Genomic DNA, 12,969 nt, shown 5'->3' on the forward strand with positions numbered 1-12,969 from the left:
TTTGGAAACGATCACGTGGTACGGTAGCTCCACGACAACCTGCCTTCTCTTTGCTACCGCGTCTGGTTTTGCGATTAAAAAGGTAACGATTTTACTGTAGGAATTTGAAACATATCAGTAGCTCTATTGCTCAACAGATTATAATGACAGATAACCCTTGGATTGAAGTGAAATGACAGTCGTTTATTTGTGCATTTTAGCGTGATATCTCCTGAAACCGGGAAGGGACAGCAAGGGCACATCGCTAACGTTACCGTTTATATAGGCCCTATTTTAAATAAACGTTTGACTAAAGACCATTTTAGGCCATAATGTCTCCACAAGACTTCGATCACATTGGTTAAAATGTTTCCGAATTTTATAATAGGACAGCGTTACTAAATAGCCATGTTGATAAGAAGAAGGAGACGGCAAGGACCATTCGGATTTGTAAAGATTACCGAGAAGTGCAGTGCACAAGACTGCCTCCTTATCGCTCTGTTTGAGAAGGGATGGTCAATGCACTAGTTGACAGGAAGAACATATTATACCTGAGACTTCCCTAAAGATACTGTGTCTTTACAGTGTATAGGCTTCTTAGGCTATATACAATAGTCAGAGTGAGACATTTAAATTGAAAAGCTGTAAAAACATGACTAATTGGTAGTGAATAGTGACAGCGATATACAGTATGTCTATATTGTTGAGTTTGCTTAAACGCTTCTACAATTTATTGACCAACATAACTATGAGTATTCCAGATTTGACCAATGTATGACTAAGGCTAGGACTTTTTCCTGATAATTTGGCCTGACCAGGAAAAACTCCTGGCCTCCGATATGATAGCAGTTTATTTTCTGGTAATATATTTCTGGTGTTTGCTTTGTCCTCTTGTTCATGCAGGATGGCAGAGCATGAGCCACCCCTCTCGTGTGACTGCTTTGTGTCCTTGCCCCCCGGCTCGCAAGATGATCACGTGATTTTTGGGAAGAACTCAGACCGTCCTAGAGATGAGGTCCAGGAGGTTCTTTACTACCCGGCAACCAGTCACCCATCTGGGACCATGCTGGAGGTAAGCTAGGCCTAGCTTCACTTCTCCCCATAGATTGACCCTGCTGCAAATTACAAGCCTGCTGCCATCTTGGATCAGGGCTCTCTTGAAAAAGAGATTTGATCTCAATGAGATTAAACCTGGATGAAGCATGGTTAAAGAACTCAAATCCATCTGCCCTCTGAACATTGTATGTAGGCCTGTAGTCAGAGTTATGTTAAAAATGTTCACAACAGGTGTTTTGCTCTGTGACCAACATCACTAATTGGATTAGAGTTGTTTTCACTGGTGAGCAGTCAGTCTGGGCAATAGAACTGAGAAGGGTTATCAAACCTCTAAAATACCCCACCTAGGTATACACAATCAACATTTTCTAATTTACGATTCTCAAAGTTTAAAGTTTGAATGATAGACTATAATTTATATTTATTTTCACGCCTTTATGTTATCAACGGTTTATACGACAGGCTTAAGGTATTGGCTGAGTGTGTGTTGGTAGGGTTTGCCAGTATATTTGATGTTACAATCCAAAAAAAAGAGAATTGAACAACAATGTAAGTCTCCATCTCTCGTCCTGCAGTGCACGTACATTCAGATCCCCCAAGCAGAATACACCCATGCTGTGGTCCTCAGCCGGCCTTCCTGGCTGTGGGGGGCCGAGATGGGGGCCAACGACAAGGGGGTCTGCATCGGGAACGAGGCTGTGTGGACCCGCGAAGCTATCGATCCAGGGGAAGCCCTGCTAGGAATGGACCTGGTCCGGTAAGCCCGGCTGACCGTAGGCCAGCATACCAAACAGTAGTGTTGTTTTGGGGGCCAAGTGAATCCTAACTTCAGAATTACCTCCTGGTCTGAAAGATGGAGAGACGGGCTGGCTGGCTGTATGGTCAGGTTCCAGGTTCCTGACCGAGCGGTCTGATTGAATGACTTGTCTGGCTATGTCAGACAACATTGGATCCCAGGACCAGGAACGATAGGGTAGCACTACCCTTTGAGAATCAATTTACTAACATCACTCAAAGTTTGGTGTGAATAATCAATGCATTGTTGTAATTGGTAAATTTGTTGAAAAGTAGATATACTTAGTCAGCCTGTAGTCAGAAAAGCAATATAGGGCTATGCAGTAGCAGATGTGCTACTGTAAATGTACTAGGTAGACTTCCTTCATCACAGGTTAATACTTACATGTGTGCGTAGGTACTAGTCGTGTAAACAAAGATAGGCCCTACTGCCGAAACATTTCCATAGGAGTTTTGATTGAATCTGGCCCAAGTGTGTTTTCACTTATGTCCTAAAGCTGTCTTTACATTGTCATAAGCATAACATTTAAAGGATTGAAGTGTAACGCTGAACAAATCATTTTAACAGTTGGCAATGGCAGCCGCAGGTTGGTCCTGTTGTACCACTGACTGCAGTGATATAGCAGTGATATAGCAGCAGCAGGACTAACCTACTCCAGGGGCTGCTGCTCTGTGGCTGACCCTATGCTGCTATGTGACTGACCCTATGCTGCTCTGTGGCTGACCCTATGCTGCTCTGTGGCTGACCCTATGCTGCTCTGTGGCTGACCCTATGCTGCTATGTGGCTGACCCTATGCTGCTATGTGGCTGACCCTATGCTGCTATGTGGCTGACCCTATGCTGCTATGTGGCTGACCCTATGCTGCTCTGTGGCTGACCCTATGCTGCTCTTTGGCTGGCCCTATGCTGCTACCAGCCTCACAACTGTGTGTATGTGGTGTCAGTGGAATAATATAAGACAGAATGTTCTATTTGATTCTATTCTACTCATAATCTATTCTATCACTATTCTGTTCCAGTATCCCAACCCTGGTCCTCGAGTACCCACAACAGTAAACATTTTTATTGTAACCCTGGACAAGCACACCTGATTCAACTTGTCAACTAATTTTCAAACCCTCAATGAGCTGAATGAGGTGTGTTTGTCAAGAGCTACAACAAAAAAATGTGTACTGTTGGGGGTACTCGAGGACCAAGGTTGGGAAACACTGTTCTATTCTCCAGGTATTCTACTCTGCTCTACTCTATTCTACTATATTCTATTCTACTCTACTGCTCTACTCTACTCTACTGCTCTACTCTACTCCTCTACTCTATTCTATTGCTTGACAGCTTGGGGCTTGAGCGTGCGGACAGTGCCTGGGGGGCGGTGAGTGTGATCACTGGTCTGCTGGAGCAGCACGGCCAGGGGGGGCCATGCAGGGAGGACCCGGCGCCCTTCAGCTACCACAACTCCTTCCTTCTGGTGGACCGCAACGAGGCCTGGGTCCTGGAGACTGCCGGCAAGCTCTGGGTGGCACAGAAAGTCACCGGTGAGGAAACTGCTGTAACACCGTGGGAGCTGTAGTGTGAATGGACTTTGGGGGGGAAACTGAGGGTGGCACAGGAAGTTACATGGTGAGAAAATTGCTCTAACATCACTGGAGCTGTAGTATGGACATAAGTTTTGAATCAGAGGTTAGTTTTGGGTTAATCTCTGTTAAGAAGTAAAATCCCACGTAACTTGGTCAGTTGAGGGATTAAATTCTTTGTTCATACAGTCCGTGTTAGAAATTGAGAGTGGCAAATATGAAGTCTCCACCCTGGCATAAAGAAATCTCTCAGCCAAAGCCCCCCAACTGAAGCAGTTTTAGCACCGCCTTCACCCAATCATGATACGTGCAAATAACCAGCGAGGAAAACCCCAAAACCGGAACTAATGCTGCTCCTTATCTCACACCTCCCATTCAGTCTCTGCAGATGATTCAGTCTACGAACAAAATCTGCCCACAGGAGATTATTTTTGTGGTTTTACCCTTATGGTTAGGACAGTGGGGAGGGTATATCCCTGTGTATATCTGTGTATATCTGTGTATATCTGAGCAACTTCTACCAGCAGTATACAACTGTGCACCCCCCGCCTGTCTTTGCTTCCCACAGAGGGGGTGAAGAACATCTCCAATGCGCTGACCATCGGGACGGATATCTCGGCTGAGCACCCAGAGCTGCGGAGTGTGGCCCAGGCCCAGGGTTGGTGGAGCGGCGAGGGGGAGTTCTGCTTCAACGAGGTGTTCAAGTCTGAAAACCCCCCCGCCAGGATGGAACTGGCCAAGAAGCGCTACAGTGGGGGCACACAGCTCCTCCAACAGCATGATGGTGAGGGAGACCATTCTTTATATTCTAATCTAATTCAACACTTTCAACTCCTTATAACTGTAAAAACTCCCAAAATGATGTTAAAGCAGACTATTAACAACACTATACAGGTTTGGTTTGGTTGCCGTATTGCTTATACAGCTATTTTTATTACACATAATAAAGGCCTGGTATCCCCTCTTACCATTGAAAGTACATTATATGTAACTAGCTATGTCATTTCCTGTCTCCTGCCATTTCATGTCCTGCCATTTCCTCTCCGGTCGGCTTTCCCATAAAAATAGACGACTAATAACGTACTTAGACAATACATTTTCTGGGTTCCCCAGGTTCTGTGACGGCCGAGGTGATGATGTCCATCCTGAGGGACAAGCCCAGTGGGATCTGCATGGACTCTGGGGGGTTCCGCACCACTGGCAGCATGGTGTCCATCCTGCCCCGCGATCCCAGCCTGCCGTGCATCCACTTCCTCACTGCCACCCCCGACCCCTCCAGGTGCGTCACCTCACCGGCCTGGTCCCGAACTAATCACTCTGACCCTAACCCCATTGTTGTCTACTCCTTGTGTTTGATCTAAATGAGCTGGATAAGTGTGTGAGAAATGTTTGGGAAACTCCCCCTAGCCTACCAGAGAGCTATGTGGTAATGTTGCTATTTTGCTGATACCTTTCCAGTTCTTTCAGATTGGCAAGAGGGACTCAACAAGGGTGTAGGAGAAGTGGCAAGGGATTGGTTTGGAACCAGGCCCAGGAACCCCTCAGGCTATCTGGAAGTGCTTCTTAAGATTCAGACTCAGATTCGCTCTTTGCCGTTTATCTCTCTATTGCTCTTTTTCATCTTCATCATTTCCCCCTTTGGCAAAACTGCGTCTTGATAGGAGTTTCTCTGTGTCTGTGTGTTTCATTTGGTCCTTACCCCCTGCCCTCCTCCTCCTACCGGACTGTCCTCCATCCTGCCAGGTCTGTTTTCAAGCCTTTTATCTTCTCTGAGTCTGTGACCCCAGTGTCGAGGGTGATCTCCCCACAGTACGGCCCAGACGACCCGGTCAGGAAGCAGCCACGCTTCCAGAGCCAAGTGGACCGCAGGCACGACCTGTACAAGGCCCATGAGGGGGCCCTGCAGACTATGGAGACCAACCCGGTACGTGTAGAAGGGGTTAGTTAGAATGAAATATGTGTTGAATATGCCATGGCTGAATGTAATAGGCTACACTTTCATAGAGTATAAAAAAAAAAAAGTTTTTTAAGTGTTACATTTTTTACTTTGAGTGTGGGTACAGACTGATGGATATTGTGTTACGTACATCACCGACTTTGAACTTTTATAATTCCCTATAAACTTCACAAATTGCTGTTTGTCAGGTCTTCTCTGCTTGTGCTTGTGTGTGGGGGGGCATTCATGTGTGTATTTTTGTGTGTGTGTGTTTCTGTCCCTCAGGACGCAGGGAATGCTCTGACGGAGACATTGAGGATGTTGGAGGGCCAGTGTCTGACGGACATATCAGCCCTGCTCAGTGGAGAAATACCAGCAGATGAGGAACTGGGGGACCTGTTCTTTGACTGTGTGGACACGGAGCTGAAGTTCTACCAGTGAGGAGGTAAGAACCGTGTGTGTGTGTGTCTCTCAGAAGCACAAGTAACCTTCTCATTACGCCAATGCTGCCTCCAATTTCTCTCTGTTACAGCGCCCTCATGTGGAGAATGCTAGTGCTTGCAGATCGGCAGGAGATGGCCCTGGGACTGTTACATCCTGTGCTCCTGTTAGATTGGCTCCCTCCCATCTCACGCATACGAACCCCCTGATGCCATTCCATCCATCATTAACACAGAATATAAATGTCTTAACGTTCCATGGGATTGGAGCATCATTATCATTTGTATCACTTTAGGGAGCAATGCTCGCCCCACATTAGTGAGTATGTGATAGACCACTACAGGAGTGTACATTACCAGTTAAAAGTTTGGACACACCTACTCATTCAAAGGTTTTTCCTATTTGACTATTTTCTACATTGTAGAATAATAGTGAAGATGTCAAAACTATGAAATAACACATGGAATCATGTAGTAACCAAAAAAGTGTTAAACAAATCATTATATATTTGATATTCTTCAAAGTAGCCACCCTTTGCCTTGATGACAGCTTTGCACACTCCTGGCATTCTCTCAACCAGCTTCACTTGGAATGCTTTTCCAACAGTCTTGAAGGAGTTCCCACATATGCTGAGCCCTTGTTGGCTGCTTTTCCTTCACTCTGCGGTCCAACTCATCCCAAACCATCTTAATTGGGTTGAGGTCGAGCGATTGTGAAGGCCAGGTCATCTAATGCAGCACTCCATCACTCTCCTAGGTAAAATAGCCCTTACACAGCCTGGAGGTGTGTTGGGTCATTGTCCTGTTGAAAAACAGATGATAGTCCCACGAAGCGCAAACAAGATGGGATGGCGTATCGCTGCAGCGTGCTGTGGTAGCCATGCTGGTTAAGTGTGCCTTCAATTCTAAATAAATCACTGACAGTGTCAACAGCAAAGCACCCCCACACCATCATACCTCCTCCATGCTACACGGTGGGAACCACACATGCGGATATCATCCGTTCACCTACTCTGCGTCTCACAAAGACACATCGGGTGGAACCAGAAATCTCACATTTGGACTCATTAGACCAAAGGACAGATTTCCACCGGTCTAATGTACATTGCTCATGTTTTTTTGGCCCAAGCAAGTCTCTTCTTATTGGTGTCCTTTAGTAGTGGTTTCTTTGCAGCAATTTGACCATGAAGACCTGATTCACACAATCTGCTCTGAACTCTGGGTCTTCCTTTCCTGTGGCGGTCCTCATGAGAGCCAGTTGCATCATAGCGCTTGATGGTTTTTGCGACTGCACTTGAAGAAACTTTCAAAATTCTTGAAATGTTCCAGATGGGCTGACCAGTAATGGACTGTCATTTTCTCTTTGCTTATTTGAGCTGTACTTGCCATAATATGGACTTGGTCTTTTACCAAATAGGGCTATCTTCTGTATACCACCCCTACTTTGTTACAACACAACCGATTAGCTCAAATGCATTAAGGAAAGAAATTCTATCAATTAACATTTAACAAGGCACACCTGTTAATTGAAATGAATTCCAGGTGACTACCTGATGAAGCTGGTTGAGAGAATGCCAATAGTGTGCAAAGCTGTCATCAAGGCAAAGGGTGGCTACTTTGAAGAATCTCAAATATAAAATATAATTTGATTTGTTTAACACTTTTTTTGGTAACTACATGATTCCATAGTTTTGATGTCTTCACTATTATTCTACAATGTGGAAAATAGTGAATATAAAGAAAAACCCTTGAATGAGTAGGTGTTCCAAACTTTTTACTGGTACTGTATGTATGTGACTATGTGTAGATCTGTTTCACATTAAAACACCTACTGTAAGTACACCATTTGTAAAATGTGCAATTCATTGTTACAAGTGAATGGGGGTTAGTTGACTGACTGCCCCATGAGAATTAACTAATAAAATATTAGCTCTGTCTGCTGATGTGTCCTGTATTTATTAACACAGTAGTTTAAAACAAACACTGCGGTATTCAATTCAGTAATTCAGTATGTACTGACGTATTTAGTACAGTTAAGTAAAGAATTCAACAAATGTTGTAGTTTTGTTGAAGTTGAGGAAATTCTAACTCCGTCCTGATGGTGGCAGTGTTGCACTTCCAATCTTTATAAAATATCCTAGCTCACAGCTTCAGAAGTCACCTAACCAAAGATTGTCTATTATATTGACAAGATCTTTAAGTGACCGCTCTAACAATGGAAATGGAAATACATGTCCTCAAAGATTGAATACAGGTTTGAGGCGGCGAGACCAGGTGGAACCATTCAGCCAATGAGAGGGCAGATCCGCGTTTTAACAACAGCCATAGAGATTGATAGAAGACTCATCTCTTTATCTGTTCAATTATTGTATCGGTACATTTTATTTTGCGTTGTCTGATTTATTCCAACTTATTGGAATGCCCACCCAGTTGACTACTTTAAAATAGTGGACGCCCTCAAGTTCAATGTCCATGCTAAAACAGGTTATATCCATGATGTGTCTATCTAGCTCTATGGCACAACTCTGATATAAAATCTTTCTGTTTTTAATTTGCCGAAATGCCACGTGCATCCACTTATATTGGTGCATTCGCATAAATCTAGCAACTACGGAACTTCTATTCGATCAAATAGGCCTAACGTAGCAAATTAGAATAACATTTTTTGTTGACCAAATTTGACACGCTCTCATTGACCTCACTACAAAAATTCCTCACTTCCTGGGTTTATTTTCTTTGCCAGATTTTGGGCGGAGTAAAACCTCAAGTCTTGCCTCTTGCTCTCTGACCTTACGGAGTCCCCACATCTGTTTTTCAGTGGAAACGGAAAATTAGGCTGAAAATACTGTATCCGTGAAAACCGGAAACATCTGCTTTCTCCCCACCCCACTGGAAAGGTATGACTGGGAAAGCTAACTAGCTGTGAAACCACAGTTTATAAACCTTTTTATTTCTACTATAATACTACAATTTTGTTTTCAAGTCAAAGAGTTTAGTGGTAGGGCGATCAAAATTTTGAACCCTCAAAATCCAGAATGAGACGACACACAACATATGATGAAGACCTGCGAGATGCTACCAGGAGGAAAAGCGAGAAGGTAAATAATCATTTTTGTCAGTTCTTGCACATGCATTTCCAGAAGTATTGGCAATGTGACTATTTACATTTGGTGATTTAATTTATTTGCCGGTACCTTCCTGACTGGCATACATACTTATGTTTACATAGCCAGCCTGCTCTGAAAATAACATTAGCTAATCTGACGTAAACTAGCTAGTTGCTAGGAAACTCTGATCTGCTTCTAAAATATGTGGACTGGATTTTTAAAAATATATAATGTTTTTACAAGTTTAATTCAATGTAACGGGTATGACAACAAACTAAACTGTGTCTGATCTACCACATGCATGCACATCCACATGCAAGCATTCCTTACTAATTCTCTCAATTACCAAACTTCAGGTTTTATTTGGAAGATGCATATATTGTACATTTTGCAAGTTAGGAAAATAGTGTGGTTTGCCAAGTGGATTCTTCTGTTCCATGCGCTGGCAGTCGAAATACAGAACAGAGAACAGAGTGTAGGTATGAGTTTCCTCCATGTATTTCCGACACACAAAACTCAAGCACAGCTAACTCTCTCACTTACTATTTACTACATCTACTACTACAAACCCAAGGTTAGTATTTGTGGGGTATGTATGGGTGTCTGAGCTGTGTGTTAACTTATTGAACAGATAGTTTGGTACTTTTTCTTTGACCCCCACCCCCTAAAATAAACTGATGGCTGTCCATGGTGCTGAAATTGTGAGGGCATCTATAGCTTTGCTTTGGCTAGTGGATAAATGTTTATTGGTAGGCCTATTTGGTAGTCATTTTCTCAAAGTTGGAAATTCAAACATTACAGATGGTAAAATAATGTTTTTATGCAACAGCATACTAATCACCTACCAATGGATTTTTTAATAATATACAACTGTCCTGTATAGGCTACCTGAACCTGCATGACATGAGCCGTCCTAGTGCTCTCTCCTAGCTTGGATAGAAAGTTGTTGTGAGTAAAACCAGTCTATTAATGCCAAGTAATAGTCAGTCCTCCCTCAAAACACTAGTTTACTAGGGATTGTTTCATTATTCAGTGTACATTCTATAGCTATGTACTGTATTTAGCTGCTTTTTATAAAAAATGACACATCAAATAGCCAAACAAGTTCTCTCCCGAGTGGCGCAGTGGTCTACGGCACTGCACCTCAGTGCTAGAGGCGAAACAACAGACCCTGGTTTGATCTCGGGCTGTATCACAACCGGCAGTGATCGGGAGTCCCATAGGGTGGTGCACAATTGGCCCAGCATTGTCCAGGTTAGGGGAGGGTTTGGCAGGGTAGGCCGTCATTGTAAATAAGATTTTGTTCTTAACTGACTTGCCTAGTTAAAATAAAATAAACTGGAAAAAAGTACTTGGCTTGAGGGTAAAATCAGCCACTATTTATTGTTGAACTCAGCGGGTTTTGACTGGCTAATAGCCTGCACAAATGGGCTGCAATATTCAAGGTATATGAAATCTAACTTGAGAGAGTCTCCTGAAGTCCTCATTTTTGTGTGTGTGCAAATCTTTTCACCGCAGCCTGTAGATCCAGGTTGCGGCCCCGACTGTATTGCCAACCCAGACAGTCTTTCATGAGACATGGTGCATTATAGGCCTATGTCCATTTCGCTGCACAAAATGTAAACCTATTCTTGAATAATTACATGCCAAGATATACCTGAGATAAGGGACTGTTCATATTTGCAACCACACAACTCAAACACCGGTTCACCAGTATGAACGAAATCGCAAATCGCTTTTTATTGTTCAAGCCTCAAGAACGGTTGTCCGCTAAATATGATAATCTGTGTTTGTATCTGCAAATGTATTGTCTGTCCAGTATCCAGACGACCTCTCCCTAGAGCTTCCTATACGTTAATTTCTTTCCGTAACGTGTTGAAGCCGGCAATTAAGGAGAATGAGAGGCACAATTAAAGATGTTGCAGAACTGCTGTATTTGAAGCACAACTCACTTCTGACCAGTTTCCCGGATGTAGCTATGGCAATCAAGCTGTTTTTACAATCCTGTAACAGTCGCTTCTGCGGAAAGATCGTTTTCTAAACTACAATTCATAAATAACTAACTTCGAAGTATCAAGTTCTCGGTCTGTTGTGGATGTTAGCCCTCCGTGTACATTTAAGGGCCAGACATGCTACTCTGTTCTGGGCCAACTGTACTTTGCCTATGTCTGTCTTAGCAGCACTTGACCATATAACTGGTATGAATCTTGTCAACCTTCATCAATTTTTAAGGTATAAAGCAAGCAGCTGTCTTAGTGGATGGTTATCCATTGATATTCTCTCATGTCTCCTGATAGGACCCTAAGGATAAACAACACGAATCCACCATTTACTCATTCAGGACACAGGAGCAGGACACAGCAGCCACAGGCTTCCAGCGCTTCCTCAATGTCCTCAACAAAGGGGTGGACATCAACAAGCTCTCAAAGATTGTCAACAACGTGAATGAGTTACCCCCTATGCAGGAGGGCCATCCCAAGACTACCTACAGGAGTGAGGATAAGGGGGCCCCAGCTCAGAGCTCTCAGGATTGCTTGGGACCCCACAGTAGAGCTCTGCCACAGGACCACAGTCACTCACACATTCTTGGAGAAAGGAGGCTGGATCTCCCACACGGCCAGCTCCAGAGCCTGCTGGAGTCCATCGGTCTAGACCTGGGGGTGGAGGAGTTGGGCCGACTGTCAGACCGGACCAAGGAGAGGCTGTACGGGATGAAGAGAGACCAGGAGAGGAGTCCCTTGACGTCAGACAGGCACTCTAGAACTAGAGACTGGGACAGAGAACGAGACGAGGACACAGAGAGGGACGGATCTAAGAGAAACGGAGAAAGAGACCGAGAGAGAGACTGGGTCAGTTCTGAGCGAGACCGAGAGAGAGACGGGGACAAATCTGAGCGAGATAGGGACAGGCGCTCTAATACCAGGGACAGGCACTCTGGTTCCAGGGACAGGCGCTCTAGTACCAGGGACAGGGACAGACACTCTGGTTCCAGACACTCTGGTACCAGAGACAGCAACAGGGACAGCGAGAGAGATAGGCACTCTGATACCAGGGACAGCGAGAGAGACAGGCACTCTGGTACCAGGGGCAGGCGCTCTAGTACCAGGGACAGAGACGAGGACAGGCACTCTAGTGCCAGGGACAGAGACGAGGACAGGCGCTCTAGTGCCAGGGACAGAAACAGGGACAGGCGCTCTAGTGCCAGGGACAGGCGCTCTAGTGCCAGGGACAGGCGCTCTAGTACCAGGGACAGGCGCTCTAATACCAGGGACAGGCGCTCTAGTACCAGGGACAGGAACAGGCGCTCTAGTACCACGGACAGAGACAGGGACAGGTGCTCTAGTAGCAGAGACAGGGACAGGCGCTCTAGTAACAGGGATAGAGACAGGGACAGGTGCTCTAGTAACAGGGACCGAGACCGGGACAGGCGCTCTAGTAACAGGGACAGAGACAGGAACAGGCGCTGTAGTACCAGGGACTGTGACAGAGATGGCGACTGGGCCGAAGGAAGCGACAATGATTGGTATAGGGACAAGTCCAACGAAAGCTCTGCTGACCTCAACACATACTCAAAGGACCCTATATATCCTTTTTATCACCCTCCTAATGCATCTATGATGGCAACCTTCTCCACCACCCAGTTCTCTCTGTATACCAGCAGACCCTACGCCAATACCTTCCCTCCAGGTTGGGGTTATCCCCCTGGCCTTATGCCCCCTAGCTTTATGCCCCCTGGTATTAGGCCCCCTGGTACCATGCCCCCTGGTATTAGGCCCCCTGGTACCATGCCCCCTAGTATTATGCCCCCTAGTATTATGCCCCCTGGTATTATGCCCCCTAGTATTATGCCCCCTAGTATTATGCCCCCTGGTATTATGCCCCCTAGTATTATTTCCCCTTTTACCATGCCCCTGGTACCAAGCCTCCTTTCCCATACCCCCCCCCTGGGTATCCACCCTACCTCAGCGCCCCACCACATTACTCTAATAGCACAGCAGCCTCAAGCCAGACATACGCATACACACAGGCTGCTAGAAACCTCCAGCTCTCATCTACTCAGCCTGCCAGTAACCACCAGTTAGCA

The 12,969-nt window shown here is 45.1% G+C and overlaps 1 protein-coding gene across 4 annotated transcripts; it reads left to right on the forward strand.

Moving 5' to 3' along the window:
- On the forward strand, positions 1-7,715 carry LOC115142563 (secernin-2-like). Of its 4 annotated transcripts, XM_029682103.2 has the most exons (9): positions 1-82; positions 883-1,051; positions 1,611-1,792; positions 3,164-3,363; positions 3,971-4,186; positions 4,516-4,681; positions 5,146-5,326; positions 5,624-5,783; positions 5,871-7,715. In XM_029682103.2, exons 2-8 carry the CDS (start codon positions 884-886, stop codon positions 5,777-5,779), a joined length of 1,269 nt encoding a protein of 422 aa, XP_029537963.1. In that variant the 5' UTR covers positions 1-82; position 883; the 3' UTR covers positions 5,780-5,783; positions 5,871-7,715. The 4 variants fall into 4 exon arrangements, with proteins under 4 accessions (XP_029537963.1, XP_029537964.1, XP_029537965.1 ...); XM_029682104.2 differs by lacking the exon at positions 5,871-7,715 and having other exon boundaries at positions 5,213-5,326; positions 5,624-5,741; XM_029682105.2 differs by lacking the exons at positions 5,624-5,783; positions 5,871-7,715 and having other exon boundaries at positions 4,861-5,234.
- The last annotated feature ends 5,254 nt before the right edge of the window (positions 7,716-12,969 follow it).

Source organism: Oncorhynchus nerka, linkage group LG15 (assembly GCF_034236695.1).
Source record: "Oncorhynchus nerka isolate Pitt River linkage group LG15, Oner_Uvic_2.0, whole genome shotgun sequence".
Lineage (NCBI taxonomy): Eukaryota > Metazoa > Chordata > Actinopteri > Salmoniformes > Salmonidae > Oncorhynchus > Oncorhynchus nerka.

Bases quoted from the DNA above. Each gene is read 5' to 3' on its own strand.
- LOC115142563 (XM_029682103.2), top strand. From the start codon at position 884: ATGGCAGAGCATGAGCCACCCCTCTCGTGTGACTGCTTTGTGTCCTTG. The intron at 4,187-4,515 runs GTGAGGGAGACC...TGGGTTCCCCAG, and splicing joins GCTCCTCCAACAGCATGATG to GTTCTGTGACGGCCGAGGTG. The intron at 4,682-5,145 runs GTGCGTCACCTC...CCATCCTGCCAG, and splicing joins GCCACCCCCGACCCCTCCAG to GTCTGTTTTCAAGCCTTTTA.